Source organism: Trachemys scripta, chromosome 8 (assembly GCF_013100865.1).
Source record: "Trachemys scripta elegans isolate TJP31775 chromosome 8, CAS_Tse_1.0, whole genome shotgun sequence".
In the NCBI taxonomy this organism is placed as follows: Eukaryota; Metazoa; Chordata; order Testudines; family Emydidae; genus Trachemys; species Trachemys scripta.
Window position 1 is genome coordinate 6,943,453 of NC_048305.1, and position 22,286 is coordinate 6,965,738.

At 50.9% G+C, this 22,286-nt stretch overlaps 1 protein-coding gene across 2 annotated transcripts; it reads left to right on the forward strand.

Annotated features, from left to right (window-relative positions):
* Nucleotides 1-217: 217 nt before the first annotated feature.
* Nucleotides 218-14,690, forward strand: LOC117881630 (nuclear factor 7, brain-like). Of its 2 annotated transcripts, XM_034779133.1 has the most exons (7): nucleotides 218-336; nucleotides 832-1,106; nucleotides 2,458-2,553; nucleotides 7,735-7,968; nucleotides 9,525-9,544; nucleotides 11,502-11,617; nucleotides 11,746-14,690. In XM_034779133.1, the coding sequence occupies exons 2-7, from the start codon at nucleotides 834-836 to the stop codon at nucleotides 12,288-12,290; spliced, it is 1,284 nt and encodes a 427-aa protein (XP_034635024.1). In that variant the 5' UTR covers nucleotides 218-336; nucleotides 832-833; the 3' UTR covers nucleotides 12,291-14,690. The 2 variants fall into 2 exon arrangements, with proteins under 2 accessions (XP_034635024.1, XP_034635023.1); XM_034779132.1 differs by having other exon boundaries at nucleotides 232-1,106.
* The last annotated feature ends 7,596 nt before the right edge of the window (nucleotides 14,691-22,286 follow it).

Here is a 22,286-nt window from a genome sequence, read left to right on the forward strand (position 1 = left end):
GGGTGTGGGTGGGGGGGAATGGAGGGGGCGGGGTGGGGCCAGCTGGGGGGTGGGAGGAATGGAGGGGGCGGTGCGGGGGCCAGATGTGGGGTTGGGGGTGGTGCGGGGGTGGGGTGGGGGGAATGGAGGGGGCGGTGCGGGGGCCGGGGGGGGGGGGTGCGGGGGCGAGGGGGGGGGGGGGGCAATGAAGGGGGGGGGGGTGTCAGGGGCTGTTCAGGGGGCAGCTGTGGCAGGGCAGGGGTGTGCAAGACTTTAGGCATAGTGGAGGGTATGCCAGGAGCCAGCTGTGCAAAGTGTAGGGGAGGTGGATATTTTCCATCCCCGTGGTTTCTGTTGGTGCGCACTTTCCTTTCCCCAACTGGAAATAAGGAGTGCACCCTACACAGCTGGAAGAAGGCCTCCCTGGACTCAGGGTTGCATCTCCTACTCCCAGCTTGTGTTAGGGCCATGGGGTTAATTACCCAAAGAAGCTTCTGAGAATTGTTGCTGAAGTTAAGGGAAGTGAAAGTAACTGACTCAGCCCATCTTAAAGGAAAAGATCCCTTGCCTGGAGTTCACTGCACTGCAGTAAACTTAAACATGGTTCTTTAGAAACCCGTAGAGAGGACAGTGCACAGAGAGTTTGCAGATCACGGGCCCCATTCGTGGTTTCTGGGCACTTGTGCTGTAGCACAGAGTTCTGGCAATAAACCCTCTAACCACCTGGCCTGCTGATGTGTGGCCAAGAGTGTCAGATGACAAGCGTATGTGGGTGGGGGAGAAGGGAGGCTGGATGTTTATTTCATTCTGACCCCTATGTGAGATCCAGGAGCGTGCTGTGTGTGTGCATAGGAATGGCTGGCCGGAGTGAGGAGCAGAGTCTGAGAGAAGAGCTGACCTGTGCCATCTGCTATGAGCTTTTCAGTGACCCTGTCATGCTGGAATGCATGCACCATTTCTGCAGGGCATGCATCCAAGGCTACTGGGGCAGGTGCCCCCGTGTGGCTTCCTGCCCCCAGTGCCGAAGGGAGTTCTCCAGCCGCACCTTTCGCCCCCACTATCTGGTGTCCGGGGTGGTGGAGAAGGTGCGGAAGTGCAGCTCAGAGGACCACAAGAGAAAAATGCAGGTGAGTGGCTGTTGGCATGGTTATTTAGAAGGCATCAGTCATAGTAAAATCTGAGGCAGTGACACATGCCTCAGCACAGTGTAGAGCAGATATCTGACGTGTCTCTTACCCACCCACTTCTTTGAGGCAGGTTCATTCAACCATAAAACCACATACGCATCCTTCACCTGGGCAGAGCACAATGAAGACTCTCTCTGCTTCTCTCACTGACTGGTTCCCTATTCCTCTCTCTAGCACCTGGCGAGTTGCAGTCTATAGTTTAGCTTTTGTGCTGTTGCCTCTCTTGCATTGGTCACTTGTTGCTGCCTTGTGACACTGATCACATGTTTATTGTTTGTAACATGTAGGGGCCCGGATCCAGGATTAGGGATCCATTATGTTAGGTGCTGTACAAACAAGTGATAAGAGACTCCTTGCCCCAGAGAGTTCAAAACAAACAAATGTTAAACCCCATGCAGGCTTGTATCCCCAGCTCTTATGTATGCTGAGTCTGGAGTTTCCCCAACCCACTGGATTCACGTGTATGTAAAAAGTCAGCTTAGCTCGTGAACATAAACCTCAGGTTGGTTGGTTGATTGTTTTTGCCTTATGGGGAGTCTTGGATTTAAACCGCTGCTACTTGCCCTTCTAGAGTCAGTGCCGTACATGTAGGCTGCTCCACTATAAATCCATGGTACGCCCACATCTCGAATATTGCGTGCAGATGTGGTCACCCCATCTCAAAAAAGATGTATTGGAATTGGAAAAGGTTCAGAAAAGAGCAATAAAAATGATTAGGGGTATGGAACGGTTTCTATATCAAGAGAAATTAATAAGACTGAAACTTTTCAGCTTGGAAAAGAGACAACTAAGGGGGGGAGATGATAGAGGTCTATAAAATCATGACTGCTGTGGAGAAAGTAAATAAGGAAGTGTTATTTACTCTGTCTCATAACACAAGAACTAGGGGTCACCAAATTAAATTAATAGGCAGCAGGTTTAAAAGAAACAGAAGGAAGTATTTTTTTCATATAACACACAGTCAACTTGTGGAACTCCTTGCCAGAGGATGTTGTGAAGGCCAAGACTATAACAGGGTTCAAAAAAGATCTAGATAAGTTCATAGAGGATATTAGCCAGGATCGGCAGAGATGATGTCCCTAGGCTCTGTTTGCCAGAAACTGGGAATGGACAACGGGATGGATCACTTGATAATTAACTGTTGTGCTCATTCCCTCTGAAGCACCTTGCATTGGCCACTGTCGGAAGACAGGATACTGGGCTAGATGGACCTTTGGTCTGACCCAGTATGGCCATTCTTATGTAAAACAGCAGAGAAGTGAAATGGTCTCCTTTTATTTTTCATTCTTAGAAACATCTTGAAAATGCGCTGCGAGCTCACCAGAGAGAGATGGAGAACTTTGTGCGAATGAAGCACACAGCAGAGGAGGATATTTGCAGTCTGACGGTAATGCCAGTTCTCCCAGATACACTCATGTAGGCTCTGTGGCAATGCCATTAACTTAGATAAGGGAAGACTGGGAGGTTACTGGTAGAGGTGGTGCACACCCAAGAGCCCCCTGTAAGAACAGATTTAAAAATCTTATTAAGAAGATGTTAAAAAAAAAAAAAAAAAAGTGATCAGAGTTTGAGCATAGAAATTTCTGGTTATCAGGGAATACCGTACAGATTATCGAGGGTGCAAAGTTTGGTTTAAGGTCGGGTGACATAAGGAATACATAATCTGCAATATCCCCGATTGGGGGTAAAAGGTTGATGGGTCAAAGTACAGGCATTGAGATATGAGGGTATGAAATTCATAGAGTGGCTATGTTTGGGTGTGGAGTATAATGCGTGGATATGATGATGAGGATGGATTGACCCTCATTTGGTGAGTTTTAATGTTCAGGGAGTTTATGGTTCCATTTCATACGATCCAACGGAGAAGGTCTCTTGGTCCATTTCTCGTAGTGGGAGAACGATGTCGTTCTGGCTCATGCCTCCTGGTACTAATATACTGGCCCTACCCTTCACACTGCTGCTGCTACAAGCTTGCCTGCAGGATGAGTAAGGATTAGGCAGGATATAATCAGAGCTCTTCTACCTGGAGAAAAGAATAAAAATGGAATATTATCAAAAGCTGAGTTATTTGGGGCCTTGAACAACCTGACCAATAAGCAGGCTCACAGCAGATACCTACCATCACTGTCGTCTTATGCCAAGTATCTTTTTTAGACTATGGGCAAAAGATTAAAACCAGCAAAGTAAAAATGCTGCAGCAAAAAACATCTCCTCAGTCAAGGTAACTATTTGCAGACGGGAAGATGAATAATTGTAATTGCAGCGCTTAAAGAAATAGCCGTAGGATAATTACAGAGGAGTATACAAAGCCAGCTAAAGGCTCCTGAACCTTAGTGAAATACATTAGAGCTTTTCCTCAGCAGTGCTACATCTTGAGCCAATGGATCTGTCAGATATCCCTGAGCCACGTGATACCTTGGGGCATACCTTTATAGTTGCGTATAATAGTCATTGGGTGACAATCAGCAGTGTCTGTGTGTCTAGCTCTTGTGGCTTTAGTCAAGATTGCTAATTTTTGTGCGTGTGTGTGTGTGTGTGTATACACACACACACACACACGTACACTTCTTTTCAGAAGCCAAATGAGAGTTACCTACAGATCCTGAATGAAGTTTGTCACACACAAACCAGAAAGACGTTACCCGCTTAACTTTCAGAGAATGTTTCCAGAAAAGAGGCATTAAGTACTTGTTAACACAGGCAATTACTGGATTCTGATAAATTGATGCACCAAAGCTTAGACAGGGTTCAGATTGCTCAGTGCATGATAAAAGATGACATCTGGGCTAGGCTGATGAGCAGTTGCTAGTTCTGGAGAGTTGCCAGACTGTGGGGGTTTTGTTTTTGTTTTTTTTAATTGCAAAAGCACTGATGTGACCACAAAATCAGTCAGATCCCAGATCTGTTTCCATGACAGAGCAGTTAGGTTAATAACCAAATTTAAATATTCCTGTCATTTGTAGAGATAACATGGTCCCTATAAATGCACTATAGTTCAGATTCACTCTTAGAACATTAGGAACCCAAATACTATTTTCTGAGTTTTCTCAAAGTTGAGTTAAACGTTATGACACAGGCTGACTCACCAAATTACTGTAGATAAACCCCAAAGTAATAGTGGCTGCAGTATAATTACACTTAACTTTTGGAAGAGAAAAGGTACCGAGAAGTAGCACAGTGACGCTAAACTTCAGAAAGGAAAAAATCTGAGGAAGCTGGCTAAGAAGGCCCTTCAGAAGTAAGGAAATTAAAATTCTTGGATTTAGTATTGAGCTTACCAGAACAAAACTGCAAAGGGCATAAATACACCAAAACTAAAAATGAAGCAGGAAGGCAAGAAATAAATTAGTATGACTAAATGGCAGGGCTGAGCCAGTTATCCAACCCAAACGGGTATCCTTCAGAAAATGGAAATCCATTCCTAGTGAAGCTGATAGAAGGGAACATGAACTACAGCAGTTGATGATATGTAAGAAAGAAATTAGGAGGGTGAGATGGCATTGGAAGAACAAATGGTCAAAATTACACTTAAAGAATTTATTTGGTCTTATAACAGAAGCAGGAAGCCAGCAAGAATCTCAGTAAGTCTGTTAAATCAATTAAAGAGGATATGGGCATGGCAGAAACTGAACATTTCTTCTTTCCATCCGTCTTCACCTCAGAAGATATTTGGGAGATACCTACTCTTGTCAGGTAGTCAGTATGAGGCGCTCTCAGAGACTGAGGTGTCAAGAGAAGGTGCTGGAACCAATTGAGAAATTCAATGCAAAAGTCACTAGGAATGGATGGCTACACCCAAGAGCTCTGAAAGAATATGAGAATGAAATTGCTGAGCTGCTAAGAAAACTCTGCAATCTCTCATTAAAATCAGCTGCTATCCTGGAGGCTAGCAAGTGTATCTATGTCTTAACTTCATTGGTCTAACTTCCAGGGTGAGCCTAGGAGTTATTGTAAACTTCATTTTAATAGCAGGGAAATTATTGGTTGAGACCGTAAATAAAGATAGTTATAAACATTTGAATAATATGGTATGATGGGAATAAACCAAATACAGCTTCTGAAAGGGGATGTGTTTCAAGTCCGCTAGAATTTCTTGAGCTTGTCAATAAAATATGAGCCAAAGAGGGCTAATTGATACAAACTTTCAAGAGCCTTTGACAAATTCCTTCCCAAGAGACTAGCAAGAAAACTAAGTGGTTATGGTTACATAGATTGTAAGCTCTCTGGTGCAGGAGCCATCTTTGTTGTGCGTTTGTACAATGCCTAGTGCAGTGGGATCCTGGTTAGGGTGACCAGATGTCCTGGTTTTATAGGGACAGCCCCGATATTTGGGGCTTTGTCTTATATAGGCGCCTATTTCCCCCCCCCCCCCCCCCATCCCCTGTCCTGATTTTTCACACTTGCTGTCTGGTCACCCTAATCCTGGTTCGTGACTAGAGATCCTAGGTGCTAGAACAATACAAATAATAATGGAGTGAGAGGGAAAGTACTGCTGTGAATAGAAACTGGCTAAGAGTCAGACAACAAAGGAGTAGGAACAAATGATGAATTTGCACCATGGTGAAAGATGAGCAATGGGGGTGCCCGAAGGGTCCAGGCTAGGACCAGTGCTGTTTTATATGTTAACGGTTTGGAAAAGGGGGTGAGCAGTGAGGTAGCAAAGCCTCTAGTTGACATAAAATTATGTAACTCAGAGGAGATGAAAGAGCTTCAAAGGAACCTAGGCAACCCATGTGAACAAGCCACATGATGGCAGATGATATTCAGTGTTGACAAATGCAAGGTAGCCGTAATTGCACAATGGAAGCAATAATTTGGATTCTGAATTAGCTGTAATTACTCAGGGGAAAAAGCTGCAAGGCTCATTATGGACCTCTGAATGAAAGCTGCCATTCAGTCTGCTGCAGCAGACAAACCGAATAATGGGGGCAAGAATAATACTGACTATTGTGATGCTGTTATAAATCAACAGTGTGTTCTCTGGTGGAATACTTCATTCGGTTCTGGTCACCTCATCTGAAGAGAGAGAGAGCAGAACTAGAAGGGCAGGGGAGTTCAGAGACCAGCAAGGAAAACAATTAGGGGCCAGGAGAGACTGAAAACATAGAGCTGTTTAAAGGAGCTGGGGGCTAGCGAGAGATGCAAACCAAATGCTATCGAGAAGGTAAATAGAATGCATCTGTTTACCCCTTCTCGTAAGACAAGAACAAGGGCATGTTCGGTGAAGCTCAATGGTAGTATGTTTAAAACTGACAAAAAGCAATAATGTCTTACCTGACACGTAATTAACCTGTAGAACTAATTGCCCAGAGACAGATGTGTGCGCTGTCTGAGTTACCATTTCAAATGCAGAAGCCCAGAGCCACACTGGGGCTCAGGACCTCAGACTAGGGATAAAATTTTCAGAGGCTCCAAAGTGACTTATGAGACCAACTCACATTTTCCAAGTTTAATTTTGGGACTTGAGCTCCTAAATCACTTAGGCCCTCTTGAAAATGTTAACCTAGGTCTGGAATTTAAGACCTGTAAGTTGATTAATAGGCAGCAGGTTTAAAACAAACAGAAGGATGTATTTTTTTTTCCACACAACGCATGGTCAACCTGTGGAACTCCTTGCCAGAGAATGTTGTGAAGGCCAAAACTATTACAGGGTTCAAAAAAATCAAGATAAGTTCATGGAGGATAGGTCCATCAATGGCGATTAGCCAGGATGGGCAGGGATGATGTCCCTAGCCTCTGTTTGCCAGAAGCTGGGAATGGGGAACGAGATGGATCACTTGATGATAACCTGTTCTGTTCATTCTCTCTGGGGCACCTGGCATTGGACACTATGGGAAGACGGGATACGGGGCTAGATGGACATTTGGTCTGACCCAGTATGGCCGTTCTTATGTTCTTATTACTCCCAGATTGTTGTCAAAGCAATTTGGACAAGGTAATTGAGTTCAAAGAAGTCATTTGAAAAGCTTAGTTCAGTGACTTTACTTCTGACCTTAGTGGCATCCACATGGTCCAAAGCAGGGTTCCAGCAGTGCCTCTAGCAGGGAGGGCAGGGGGAAGACTTCCCTTCTAGCCTCTCTCTGGCTAGATTACATTGCAGGAGTATTAAATTAGAGAAATCAAAGGCAGCTGTGTTGTCCCTCCCCCTGCCACCTACTGCTCGTTTTGAGTCTTAATCCAAAGAGCCACTCAGCGTAGAATAAGGCCTGCTGTATACCTAAAATGAAGGTCAACCTAGCAACATTGCTCAGGGCTGTGAAAAAACTTGCACCCTGTGCAACCTAGTTAGGTCAACCTAATTCCTACTGTAGAAGCATCTAGGTTGATGGAATAATTCTTCCATTGACCTAGCTACCGCCTCTCGAGGGGTACATGCATATATATAAACCAGGTGTGTGTATCTGCTTAAAAGTACCCCAGTCATTGCTCCCCTGTGGATCAAAAGCCCTTCATTTTAATTTTTATCACCTGTCCTCTGCCCCATAGTTTTGGAGATTTCTGAAACCCTATAGGAAATCGACCTGTAACCCTCTTCACTGTGTCTTTTATGGCATTTGCCTCTGCTCAGAAAGCCTCCGGGGAGCTGAACTCTAAGATTCGGGCAGAATTTGAGCGACTTCATCAAATCCTGGAGGAAAAGGAGAGAGTTGTGTTGATGGAGCTGGCCAAAGAGGAGGAGCAGTTATTGTTGAGGCTGCGTGGGGACATCATGCAGCTGGAGGAGGGGATCTCAGAGCTGGGAAAGAACATTGAGCACATACAGGAAATCCTGAACAAGACGGGAGACTCATTACTGCTGGAGGTGAGATTGCTCAGCCAGCTCTTAACGCGTTGAGGCTTGGGGAGGAGGGCGAAGGATGTTAGCAGGATGCTGACACGTGGTGGGGAGAGCTCAAAATCTGAATCGGGAAGTTGGAGAGCAGCAGAAGCAACTCTGTTGTGCTGTAGGACTGCCCAGGACTCTAGGCTTGCACATCTGAAAGGGAAGCAGCAAGGCAGGGCAGGAGCTACAGTCCAGAATTGGGATCCACAGATCCTGGGTGGTCTAGAGCTCTTGCTGTGGTCCCTGCCAAGCTGTCTGGTCAAGGGGTGACTTCCTCCCTCTCTTTCCATCTGCTAAATGACATCACAGGAACGTTAAAATACATTTGAATACTTCCCGAATTACTTTTCCGTGTATGCCACAAGGATGTTTTGTGATTGTGGATGGGAGGGGAGGAGGTGGTTCCTGAGACAAGTTCTCTGCTAAGATGTGGTCTGTCCTGGGGAGACATGTAGGGACCCTGGGGCTGGGCAAAAGGAGCAGCGCTGAGCAGCATTGCTAAGCTGGATCTGCCAAGGCTCCTGTTGTAAGAAATCACCATCCATCATTGCGCTTGGCAACCGTGAATAGCTGGCACCCAAGGTGGGTGGGTGAGCGAGCCAGCTGCTGCTGGGAAGGTGTGCTTCAGTGGCACTCCGATCCCTAGCACTGATGGGCTGCAGAGAAAGCATTAACAGAGCCATGAAAGCAAAGCTGGAGCACCCAGGCAACCCTCTCTGATAGTGGGGTCAAAAGCTCACTTACATGCCCTGTCCCCATGGGCAGCCATGGCCTCCACCCCTTCCCATTGTGAATGGCAAGATCTCCCCGTTAGTAGATGGAAGGGGAAAGGGTAAATCCTTGGCACTGTTGTCTTTGCAGAAGCTCAGGTTGAAAACAGACTGGCAAGGTGCAGGGGCAGGCGAGAAGAGGTGTTGACTCCTGTACTGGGAGAGGGGTGAGGAGCCCCAGATAATGAAGGCAGGCTCTGGTGGCTTCAGGTAGGTAAAGGTACGCTCAATGTATTTAATAATAAAGCACGTGCCTTTACCTGCCTCAGGTTCCCAGAGCCAGCTGTATCCTTTGGAGCCCATCTCTGCAATCATGCTTCATCTTTCTTCCCGTCTCAATCATTGAAAAAATCCTCTAAGCAGAAGGAAATCAGTCCCAAACCGTACCAGGCAAATGAAAGTATACAGGGGAAGGGGAGAGAGAGAGACTGTTCATGAGCGAGTGAAACCTCTCTTGAGACTGACTCTTTATTAGAGACACAGCTGCAATTTTGTGTCTCACTCCCACTCTTCTGGATCTTATTCTCAGTCCCTTGGACTGAGGCATCTTAGATGTGTTCTGAGTCCTCCTCCTCAGCCCCTAGCCCTCCAAAACAACCTTGGTTTATAGACACAGCGTCCATCCCCTGTTGGGGTCCAGTTGGACTGGTGTGTTTATCGTCTCTGTGTTCCAATGTGGTGGCAGGAAAGAGGGTAGTTAATTTATTTGTGCAGCTGTACAAATTAAGGACGGTGATTGTTAATTTTCTCTGCCTTTCATTGCAGGTGGAGAGCGTGGCTATCAGGTACGTGTCTGGAATTAAACAAGCTGTTTCCCTTTTCATGAGGCTTTTATCTCCCCTCCTTGGCTGGGGACAGTGGGAAGAGAGGCGTTATCTTTTTAGTTTTTAAAGCACTGCTAATTGTCTAGCAGGCCATTGGCATGGAGCCAGACGAGGGGAGAAGGATCTGTTCCCCAGCGAGCATCAGATGCTCTCATGTAGACATGCTGGGCCTCTGGAGCTAGGTTCAATGGAAGTGTGGGCTATAGTGGAAGTGGGGAAACGGAGTTGCGGGTGCATACAATGAGCATGAATTACACATCAGGGAAACGTGGAGAACTGTTACATCAAATAACAGGGTGTACAAGCTAAACCGGAGGGCCGTGTGTGATGAATATAGAAATGTTGGTAATGTTTGTATTTTTATGCACGCCCCTGTTGTCTCTGTGTTTTATGCTGCTATTCACTGACTGCAAAGGGAAGGGATGAGGTGTTGGACTCGGGTAGCCACTTGGCTGGAGACCAGAGTCATTAGCAAACTGAATAGAGGCTACATGTGTGAATGGAGAATCTGGAACAGACAATGGAGATATTCACACCCAGTGACCAAAGGCCCAGAGGAAGGATGATTTTCCTCCCACTTTTCTGCCAAGAAGCAGAGCAAAGGCCCCCGAGCTGGAGAACAAGGGGAAAGGTGTCAGGTGGCTGTGTGACGAGCTGAGCTCCCAGAGACACACAGCAGCTCTCACCGGGGACAGAGACCAAGGGGCAGAGACAGAGCCCGCAAGCAAAAGATGGTTACTACAGCAACATGGCCTATGGGAGCCCTGGCACTGGCCAGTCTGAATTCTGGCTTAACCTTTGCTTCCCTGTGGTGACCCAAGGACTTTCAGATTCTGGAGGTCAGGAGATTCGTCAAAACAAGGTGACAATTGTTTTGAAAAGGCTGCCTAGTATCACCGTAAATACTCTCTACGAGCATTGCACCGCGAAGGGGTAAAGGACAGGCCTCCCACAGCAGTCTGGCTTGATGGGACTTCTGCAGGAAGCCATAGAGAGGGATCGCTGGTTCCTGAAGACCCAGTGTCAGAGTCATGGAGGTCACGGGGCTGCCCCTGTGGCACCCTAAAGGGATCACTCCCAAGGGACTAGGTACAGGCTGGGACATAGATGACCCTGTGAATCCAGGACATCCTGTTTAGCTGATTTTACTGTTTTCCTCTCTGCCCCCTTGGGACCAGCCTTTCAGTGCTTGGCATAGCTCAGAGGAGAGGGGGCAGGTGCAAAATTGAACTTGAGCTTCCTGGGGGGTCTCTATGTTCACCCCCAAGGCACAACTTAGAGCAACCTTCTGGCAGGTCTGAAATTGTGCCAGCTGCCACTGGCCCCAAAGGCGCATTTGTGCCCCTTTTCCCCCATTCCCTGCACTGGGGGTTGGGGGAGGAGCTGCTGCAGCGGGCGGCTGATTCTGGCTGCTTTGCACTGCCAGAGTGGGGCTGAGAACACGGTCGGTGGGGTGGAAGTCGTGCTCATCTTGCATACCTGCCGAATGGTGAACCGGTGCATGTTGCTCTGCTTTACCAGCCACAACACCGTGTCCATCTCTGCTGAATTTGGCCCAAGGCTTCTGGGGGGCTTACACCTTCCTTCTGCAGGGCATTTCAGCCAGTAGGGGAGCAGGGAGACAGGACAGCAGCCTGTCTCAGCTCGGAGGTTCCTCTGTATCTACTAATCGCTCTGCCCTCAGAGGGACTTCCTGTTTGAGCTCCTTGGCAGGATGTAACCACCCCCCCGGACCGTTTGTTGTGTACCCTGCCCCGCTAAGTCCATTTGCTCTGGTCCCTTGCCTCCCGCAAAGGCCTTGCTTCTAAAACACCCCCGGTCCAAGTCCTCTTTTCTAGTGGGCTTTTTCTAATGGCTTTGTAAAAACAACTGGCTCCTTGTCTGGACCCTGCCTCACTCCTGCTCCTTGCTTGCCCAGGCCCCCAGTGCATGTGGAGGCACAGCCCTCCCTGGACATAGAGCGCCACAGAGACCGGTACAGCGGCCCCCTGCAATACATCTTCTGGAGACAAATGCTGCAGTCAATCCACCCTGGTGAGTGTGACGCAGCGCAGGGCCCTCGGGGGTGGGGAGGTGGCCAGAGGAGGAGCGCCTAGGGAGGGGAAGTCGCCTAGATTGAAAAACATGGAGCAAAGCCCTGACAAATTCTAACTCTGTTATAGCTCCTGCCCCGCTGATATTTGACCCCGAATCAGCCCACCCTAACCTCATCCTCTCCAAAGACCTGACGGCAGTGACGGAGAGCAACAGGCGCCAACCTGTCTGCAGCAGCCCCAAGCGTTTCCAGCAGTGTGTGAATGTGCTGGGCTCCGAGACCTTTGACAGCGGGAGCCACTACTGGGAGGTCTGGGTGGGCAGCAAGACCAAATGGGACCTGGGGGTAGCAGCGGAGTCCGTGGACCGGGCAGCCAAGGTCAAGCTGTGCCCTGAGAATGGTTACTGGGCACTTCGTCTGAGGAACGGGACGGAGTATTGGGCCACTGCTACCCCGTGGGTGCGCCTTGCCCCAAGGAGCTGTCTCCGGAAGGTGGGGGTCCTTCTGGACTGCAAAGAGGGGAAGGTGGCGTTCTACAATGCCGAAGACATGACCCACCTCTTCACCTTCCACCAGGCTGCCGCACGCAGGTTCTGCCCCTTCTTCAGCACTTGCTTCAGCGAGGGCAAGCTGAATGTGGAGCCCATGAGAATCTGCCACCTGACTCTGTAAGGGTGATATTGGTGGGGGAGTGGGGAGGGAGGAGGCAGTCTCCCAGGAAGCTATGCAGATACCAAAGAGACAACATGTGGCCCTGGGAGCTGGTGTTGCTTTCTGGTTTGGTTGTAGTTGCTGCTGCTTGCACTGTCCCTGGAATAGGAATCGCCTGCTAGAACAGCTCAGTTGGCTCCCCCCTGCACTAGTGCTTGCTCGTTTACTGTTTGAGCGAATGTAGCAAAGGTGTGTGGACTCTGGTCAGTCTAACCTGTAAATCCCAAGCCTCTAGGGCAGAGTCAGGGAGAGTCTCTCCATCTGTGGCTTTACTCTGTGGGGAGAGAAGAAGTGACTGAATCTTAGTTCCCAGTATTTTGTCTTCTGTTCCCTGCCTTGGCACAGGGCGAGGGTCCTGGACTCTCACCTCAGCAACTCAGCTTGAGCCATAGCGTATTGTGCACTGAAGTTTCTCCAGCCTTCCTCCCAACAAAGAGATGGTGCAGCTCGCTGCTTTACAGGCTTAGAGCAGCCTCGTGCAGCAGCCAGTGACACTGAGGTGAACACAGCCTCCTCTCAGCAGCCGCTTTGGTACAGACTGTGAGAAGATTCAAAGGAAACTAGGCAACCTAAGTGAACAAGCAGGAATTGCACAATGGAAGCAATGACTTGGATTCTGTGTTAGTTGTAATCACTCAGGAAAAGGCCAGGAGGCTCATTAGGGACTACTCAAACAGCTGTCTTCAAAGGGCTCCTGCCTTTGTGGGACTAGAACAAGCAGGTAGAAGTCAGGTGGTAAGTTCTAGGGAGCTCCTGGTCAGTGGGTAGGCGCCTGTTGCATGGTGGGGATTGCATCTTCATGACACAGTGGACAGCGCTGGCTGGGAGTGGAACAAGCATGGGGGCAGGGGATGGATCTTCAATGATTCACTGAGATTTTGCTGCTCTTACTCTATGAATTTGATCTGTGAAGTGGACACTGCTTATCCTAGTGGCAAGCATTTAGTTAGGGGCCAGCTTGTTGGGGTGTTACAAGTCCTGAGGAGCCAATGGAGTGGAAGGAGAGCTGTAGCCTTTCTGACCTTCTCTGCTCCCCCCAACTTTCTCTGCACAAACAGTGTGGCCTTTAACAGCCATGCACTTCTGCCACTGGAGACAAGATGCGGGGCTCAGTCCTCCCTTTCCTGCCTGTGAGCAGAGGAGTGTCCCACCCAGTGCTGGGAGTGTAACCAAGCAGAGTCTAAGGGACTCTCTGGAACCTCCTGAATGCAGAACTCTTGTGGGGGAGGGAGGGGAGGAAGGCAATTCAGGGGCCAAGGGGCATCTGCTGCTATTACCCATCAAACTCTCCTTCCCATGTCATCAGTCTGAGCGGTTTGTGTTTGGTTCTCGAATTGTGTGGCGCTATAGCCATTGGCTTTCCCTGCGCCCCTAGCGGAGAGGGGAGTTGAGCCGATGTGGAAGCACCTCTTGCGGACACGGCCGCTCTGGGTGGTTGCCTCCCCCTCAGACGCCTCCTGGCAGAAGTTAAGTCTTCTCCGGTGCTGCTCCAGAGACTACTGGGGGAGGCAGGTTTCTGGTCTGTTTAGATTGTAAGCTCTTTGGAGCAGGAGCAGTGTTTTTGTTCTCTGTGTGAACAGCACCCGCAGCTCTTGCTGAAGTCAGGCAGATGTGAGACCGCGGCCGCTCCCAGGGGGCACTCAGCACCTCGCAGTATTGAGCTCTATGGCTGCTGGCAGAGAGGTTTGTTTGGAGGTTTAGGGAGACAGAGCTGCCCTAGTGCCGCAGTGTAGGTGCTGCAAGTCAGGCGCACTGACAGTGATGGGAGGTGGGGGGGAGCTAGGGTTTGAGTAGCAGGAGTGCTGAAGATCAGACTTGGGCTACATTCGCACAGATGGAGGAGGGACCCAAGGGCTGGAGGAGCAGCGGGGCTGGAGGTGAAGGCTGGCATGCATTAGCAGAGCTGTGTGAGAACTGGCTTGTGCTGTGCTGTGTGATCAGCTATTCGATGCTGGGATCTTAAAATTCATGTAATCTGAAAATCTTCTGCTACACAATCCTCGGCAGGAATGTCTTCGTTCCGCAGCCAGCACTTGTGATCCCCAGCCCGTGCCCCGCTCTCACGTCAGTGCTTGAGCAGTTGGTAAACTGGCCTTTCATCTAGTGTTGATGCTTGAAGAATTTCTTAATCCCAGCTGTGGAATTTCCTTCACTTGAAGTTTGTTTCCTCCGAGGATCCGAGGGAGGGGTTCCTGCTCCTGCTCCCCGCATGGGAACAGGGTGGGCCAGCAGAGGGCACTCTCCACTAAGCGAATGTCATGAACAGCTCCATGCTGACAGGCTATTATAACTGCAGGTGATTTATATGCTGTATTCTTAGCTACTGTGCTGTTATTAAAGCTTGTTAGAAAGACGGCTGCATGCTGCCTTAGCCTTACTGTCTTACCATCCATACACTCCAGCAATCCCGCCTCCCCTGGCTGCAGCAGAAGAGGGGCGCAGGTAACCCGCCCTGTCTTTTTGTAGTTCTGTCACTAGCTTGTTCCCCTGTTCACTGGGCTAGATGTGGATCGTGGGTGCTGGGAAAGAACGGAGGGTGGCCTTGAAGAAAAGGCTTGGAGGGGGAATCTGAGGCCCCTATCACCAGTGTGGCCTTTAGGTTCAGGAAGAACCTGGCCCAGCCCTCCCTACACGCAAGATGACGATGCAGGGAGAGGATGCTGGGTAATGTGGTTGTCTGTGGTCTCGCTGGCTGGGACTCTTCTGCTGCCTTTATTTTAAGGAAATTCCTTCTGCAGGGATTAGAACAGGGCACCCCATTACCCTCCCCCCTTACCCACGCCCCAGACATGGAGATCTGAAACCCCATGCCAACTGCCAACTCGTAGCCATGGTGGGCACCTTCCTCTCCATTTGGCAAGTTGGTTGGAAACAAGATGCAACCATGACTAGGTTGCAATCAGTGGGTGGAGGGGAGTGAGGTATTTTCCATCCAAACTGTACTGGTGGAACTTAACCTAAAACCATTGGAATCTGGATTCTTCATGGCCTGCCTCCTTCCACCCTCCTCCCTTTTAGGGCACGTGTATGTTCTGGCTATGCTAGGCAGCCTACACAGACGACAGGGTTTTCCATCCGTGTAGGAACACCACCTCCCCGAAGGGCAGTAGCTGTGTTCACAGAAGCGTTCTTCCAGCAACAAGCTGCATCTACAGTGGAGGTTAGGACAGCATACCAACATTGGTGTGGTTTTTTCATCTCTCTTTTTGACATAACTTTGTCAGCCTAACTTTTAAGTGTAGACCAAGCCTTAGACAATACAGCTTTACTTTGTGTCTCGTCTTTTGTCCCAGCTATATCTCTAAACCAGGCATGCACAGCTTGTAAAGTGGCGAGGGCCATATTACTCCAAAGAAAACACCTGAGGGCCGAAACCCCCCGAGTGCCGCCAACCCCCCCCCCAGCGCCACCCAGCCCCCCCCAAACACAACACACACACCCCCAGCACCGCCTGACCCACGGAAACAACCCCCCCAGCGCCTCCGAAACACCCCCCTTCCCCATGACACCTGCCCCGTGGAAACAAACTATCCTTCCCCAGCGCCACCCCACCGAAACAGCAGTATTGAACCTCGGTAATATGTTATAGCGGGCCGCTAAAGTAGTATAATGAAGGAAAAAAAAAAAGTCTTTTTTCGAGAAGTAGAATAAGATCTCCCCCCCCCCCCCCCCCACTTTGTAATCAGTTGCCCTGTTGAATGAATGAGGTGTGAATGAGGAAGATGTGGAAGTTAGGCAGCTCCAGACAGCTGCAGCCCTTGGCGAGGACAGGGCCAGCTCTAGGATTTTTGCCGCCCCAAGCAAAGAAATTTTTGGCCACCTCCCCTTTCTTTTTTCGTGCCCCTCCGCCCCCGGCCCCACCCCTACTCCACCCCTTCCCCAAATCCCCAGCACTGCCTCCTCCCCTGGTGTGCCGCATTTCTCCTCCCCCACACCCCCATTGCTTCCTGCAGGCACCCCGTGACGTCCCGCCCTAGCTCACCTCCGCTCCACCTGCTCCCCTGGGCGTGCCACCGCTCCACTTCTCCCCCTCCCCGGCGAGAGAGGGCGGAGCAACAGTGTGTTCAGGGGAGCAGGCGGAGCAGAGGTGAGCTAGGGTGGAGGGGCACAGGAAGTAATGGGAGGGGGGTAGAGGAACCACTCCCCGCTCCAGCTCACCTCCGCTCCACCGCCTCCCCTGAGCGCCTGCCGCTCGGCTTCTCCTCCCACCCAGCCTTGCTGCGCGAAGTAGCGGTTTCGCGCATGGCAAGCCGAGGAGGGAGAAGCGGAGCAGCGGTGGCGCGCTCAGGGGAGCAGGTGGAAGCGAGCTGGGGCAGCAAGGGCACTTTTTCCCCTTGCCCCGGAGTCAGCACCTATGATGGCTGGCGCCAGAATGCCGCCCCTAGAAATGTGCCGCCCCAAGCACCTGCTTGTTTTGCTGGTTCCTGGAGCCGGCCCTGGGAGAGGGGATGGGAGCCAGACCAGATCAGTAGAACAGGTCAGCCACCGACTCACCACTCGCCTCCTCAGCCCCACCCCCCCGGCTCGCCTACAGCCGCCCCCCCCCCCCGCGCCCGCCACTCCCTGCTCGCTTGCCTCCTCAGCCCCCCACCCCTCTGTCTCACCTGCCCCCCTGCCACTGCCCACCCGCTCGCCTCCTCAGCCCTCCACCCCTCCTGACTCGCCTACTTACCCCCTGCCACTGCCCGCCTATTCCCCCCCCCCCCACCCGCCGCTTGCCTACTCACCCCCCTTCGGGCCGCACAGTGAGCCCATCTACTCAATTCTCACTGGCCGCACAGTGAGCCCGTGCGGGTCGCATGTTGTGCAGGCCTGCTCTAAACACACTATAGTGTTATCTAATAAACAATGGTACAGGGAGAGAGACAGGATCAGCACTGGCCTTACCATAGCGTTCATAGGCATCCTTGTCTTTCACCCCATATGCCAAGCAGTCCCTGCTTGATTGAGATCGTCCTTTCTACACACTGCTCTATGGCTGCCTAGATCTTTTAGTTCCTAGTTCTATTGGCTTTAGAGTACCTGAATTTCATGCAGTTCTGGGGGAGAATCCTGGTCTTCTCCCTCTAGAGCCTAGTTTCAAATCCCATTTCCAGTCAGCCATGAGAACAAACTGGGTTTGCCTTTCTGCCGGTGATGGGATGTTCACCCCCACGCTAGCCAGACAGGCCACACCTGAGGGAGAATGAGGGTTGATAAGCAATCCTTAATTGAGGCTGGAGCCCAGCTGAGCAGGAGCAGGTGGGGCTGGTATGAGGTCAGGAAGATAGGACAGAAAAGGGCTGCAGTGTAGAAGTCTGTAGTCTTTCTCTGAGCTTAGCAGGGAAAAGAAGGAAACCCCAAGGGGACAGAAGCAGCCTGGGATCCTGGCCCTGAAGGAAGGGAGTTTACCCAGAAGGGTGGTGGAGCAGAACCCTGATGGGGTGGAGTAGGAAAAGGCTCAGGGAAATGGCAGCAAGGTTCAGGATAGTGCTGTCTTTGCTGGTTTGAGAGTCCCTGAGCTGGAACTGGAGTAGTGGGTGGGCCCAGGTTCCCCTACTGCCCACGGGGGAAGTGGTCTAGCTCTGAGGTAGAGGACGGCCAGGAACAATACCTGGACAGGCAGTCTGGTGAGACTTTACCCCAGAAAGGGAAACTGTAGTGACCTGGCTGGAGCGCCGAGCCGCAAAGAGGGAGCACTGTGACTCCTGAAGCTTGAGAAGGGGTGTCAGCGTGAACATGCCTGAAGGGGGCGTTAGACTGGGCAGAGCTGTTCCTCAGACGTAGCCTCGAGGAGGTGCCCAGCGGTGAGTAGAGACCCCTCTAACACTGCCCACCACAAAACCGAGAGGGCCAGACTGGGCCCAACACCGACCATTCCAAGCAGAGCTCTGTGGGGAAGTTTTTGCAGCACCCACCCTCTCGCCAACACTGCACTTCTTAATATACCGATTTCCCGTTAATTGGCTAAGTAAGCAAATACCATTCTGCCCTCATTATAGCACCTGTTGAGAGGCTCCTACCCACTGCTTTGTCAAGTTGTCCTGTTCTGATAAAGGGCTAGAATCCCCCGGCTCCTGCAGGAAGACTGATCTACTTGTGGGGTCTCTTGCCTGGCCACCTTTGGAGATTCTGCATGGCAGCAAAAGAAATGCTGGTATTCGCGTTGTCCCCCTTCTTGCCTGTTGCCTGGCCTCCAGCAAGGGGGACAAGACCTCCTGGAGTGGCTGCTGTTGTGATACCTGTCCTTCTGGCTTCGGATAGCGACTCGTGCCTCTCTTGGGAGCAGGTTTGGAGTGACGCTAACCGGAAGATGGTTTTGGCCGCCGGAGAGAGAGCTGCAGATATTCTTACTACTGCTGCTCTTGCGTTTGGGAAACTGGCTGCAGCCCCGACCGGCTCGCTACCTCTCATCTGTCAACAGCATTTCCAAAGGAGGCAGGAGACTCTCTGATGTGAGTCTCGCAGCTAAGCTGGCAGATCCAGGCCAGGCTGGCAAGAGCGGTGTCTGAATTGGCAAGAGTGAGCGGGCCTGAGGGTCAGGGAAGGAGGAGAATTGATGTTGTGGAGATGGAGGGTGGGTGGGATTGTCATGGTTATCTCACCATAATCCCACTCTGAGCTCAATGCAGAGGCCAGAGTCAATATAAGATCATATAGCCCCAGGTACTGGATGAAGAGCACAGATTCCTGATCCTCAGAAACTTGGCTTACTGTAAAGCCCGAATGCCCCTTGACAACTATTTTTCAGTGTAGTGCGCTCATGATTAAGGGCTGTGGGTAGCTTGGGCTGCCAAGGCTAATGGGTTGTTCGGGAAGCCTGGCTGATATGGTGCGACTACCATGGTGTATCTAGTTCCTGGTACAAAGGGTGTCTTTCCCTTACCAGCTGCCTCTTCTGTTTCTCTTCTTTGTTGAAGGATGGGGAAAGGTTCTTTGCCTGTCAGGGGCCACTTCCCCCATGATACCAAGTATTGTGGATTTACCATGGGGATGGACTTAAACAACGGGCCTTTCTGAGACCTGGCAGCCTGGCACTAAAGGCTCAGCAGTGGGAAGGGGCAGATGTTCCATGGGGTACACGGCCCTAGTGTGACTGTTTCTTTAAGGACTGGTCAGCTAGCAGGGCAGCTCAAACATTGGCTGAGATGGATGGGACCTAGAGGCAGTTACCAGTTGTACTCTAGGAAGGGGCCCACCGCTGCAGGCGAGTGCATTTAATGCGCTGCTGCCTTGCTTGTTTTTCCCCCTTCCAAGAATCAACGTCTCCCTTGTTAATGGCCGTGCTGAGAAACGGGCTGCCCTCCTTCCCTCCCCATCTACCTTCTAGGCTCTGACTGTGTCCACTGCACTGATCCCAAACAGCATGCTCTGCCCTCCCCCTGACGGTCCCGGAACAGAACTAGCCCCCTCATCGCCTGCTGGCCACAGATGAAATAAAAACAGCAGCAAAGAGTTGTTTGTTTGAAATCTCCTGCTGCGGGGGATAAATCCAGTTCCTGGGGATGTTTTGGCCATGTGGGATAGGAGACAAGGTGAGGACAGTTTAATCGTAGCTGAGACTGGCTGACCCATCCATACTGCACTGGGATTAAATACCCCCCACTAACAGGGACTCCGGTCAGAAAAGAGGCATGCATAGCTCTGTCTCTACAGTGAGGCAGCGGGAGCATGGCTCTGTCTGCTTGGTACACATCTAATAGTTGCACTAGGAACCTCTCATCCTACCTGGTATTTGGTAACTGCAATCTCAGAGCACCTCCCAACACGCGAGGACCTAGCTTAATAGTACAGTCCCCATTTTCAGATGGGGGATCTGAGCCATACAGGTTAAGGGGCAAGGGTACAGCAGTCCCTGGCCGAGGTAGCCGTAGAGCCTGGGCGTGACGGGTTAGTGCTGGGGGAATGAGCTCATTTGGGTGTTGGGGGGTGGCTGTTGCCATTAGCACAGCATGTCATGCGCTCCGTGTCCTTAGCCAGCGTTCCAATGACTGCTTTAGTGCACGCGCTCGCTAGTTCTTGCCCCGCTTGAGTAACTGACTTTCTCCGTGAGAATAATCAGGATTCCCAGTGGGAGATGTTCATGTCTCAGTGTGACGCCCACCCCTACCGTCGCTGGGCCGCATTCTGTGTTTGCTATCCTGGCAGCTGGCAATAACAGGCTGTAACACCGGGGAGGGGATTCTGAGGCCATCCCAAACCAGGAAAACTAGCCAATATTGAGTCACCAAGAGCATAATCCCTTAATTCTAAATGTATGTTGGTTTTAGACAGCACTTTCTAGGGAGTGTGCTTCCCCCTGCTGCTTCCCCTCTCTGAACCTTGCTCCTCGGCCCACCTGCCTCTTTAAGATGCTGTGCTTGAAATGAGGCTGCAGCATTGGGTCGTGCCTTGTCAGATTGCACTTGGGGGAGGAACCTCAGTGCTGTTCCCCATATACACATGCACCCCCCTACCCTCCCAAATTAGCTGCTCTTTGTTATAACAATGATAGTTGGCAGCAGCTGCACGATGCTACAGTATTGGTTGTGTTTTTAAAAGGGGTGGGTGTTTTTCCTTTGGAAAAGGGAAAAGCTAGGCAAAGGTTTCACGCTGTCCATGAGGCTGAGGCCAGGGGAACTGGGATGACAAGAGCAGGGTCTGAAAGGTGATCACCAGCTCTGCAGAGAGCGCCTGATTGCCCAGGAAGGTCTCCCTCTGAGTGCTAGCATGCCCTTGATCTATTGTGGGCCTGAAATGGCAACAGCCTGCACTGGGGGCCAGGAGGGGAGGAAGCACATTGAAGACCCTGCAGGGTCACTGTCAGGAAATGAGACACAGGCGGAGATATGACCCGAGCATTTGTAACTGTCCATATAGTGATGTGCCTGTCCCAGGTGATGCCGTAATTCAGGGGTATGGCCTCCTTTTCCGGGTGATAGTGTAATCCAGGGCATATTATCCTCCCGGCAATGTGGGTGTAACAGGCAGACTCCTGCTGCAGGCAGAGCGCTCTGAAGTGTGTGTTTGTTGTGGTCTGCAGAGAGTGGCAGGTAAATTAAGCACATTCTTATAAGCATGTAAAATGCTCTTCTGCGTCTCACTATAGCTTCATGTGCACCATTGAAATCTGTCTGATACAGCATTGCCTACAATCAGCACTGCAAACTCTCACCCCCTGCTGCAGGGCTGTATGAAAAATGCAATCGATCAATTATAACAGTGCAGAATAGGGAAAACACAGAGACACAACAAGAACAAGCAAATGATAAGAGAGTGAGCAAGGAGCAAAAAATGGTCCAATGCAGTTATGTGGAAGAACATCATCAAGCGGATGACGAGAGAGACTGAGAGGCGCTATGGGCAGTAAGAACATATTTACCCGCGTCTCCTCAGGGATCTCACGCCAGCTTCTAGTATTGTCACCCTCTGCTGAGCAGGAGCCGTTTTCCATTGGAGGAGAAATCAGCACAGTGGAGTTGGGGGGATTAATTTAGCATAACTGGTTTATTTACAATGGCATTGGGCAAACCACCTTCAGAAATCTCAACCCCAGCACCAATGCCAGGAAGCAACTCTGTGCCAAAAATATACTCTAGGTCAGGGGTGGGTGCCAGCCTGCGAGCTCCCACTGGGATGTGGGGTCTGGGGCTTGCCCCGCTCCAGACGGGGCACAGGGTTGGGGGCCGTTCCATGCGGCTCCCGGAAGCTATGGCATGGCCCCACTCCGGCTCCTATGCTCTCCAATGACCCTTTCCAGTGCTCCAATGGGAGTTGCAGGGGCGGTGCCTGGGGATGGGCAGCATGCAGAGGCGCCTGGCCACACCTCCGCATAGGAGCCAGAGAAGGGACATGCTGCTGCTTCCAGGAGCCACTTGAGGTAAGCGCCATTCGGAGCCTGCACCCCTGAGCCTCTCCCCATGCCCCAACCCCCTGCCCCAGCCCTGATTCCCCGTCTGCCCTCAATCCCAGCCTGGAGCACTCTCCTGCACCCCAAAC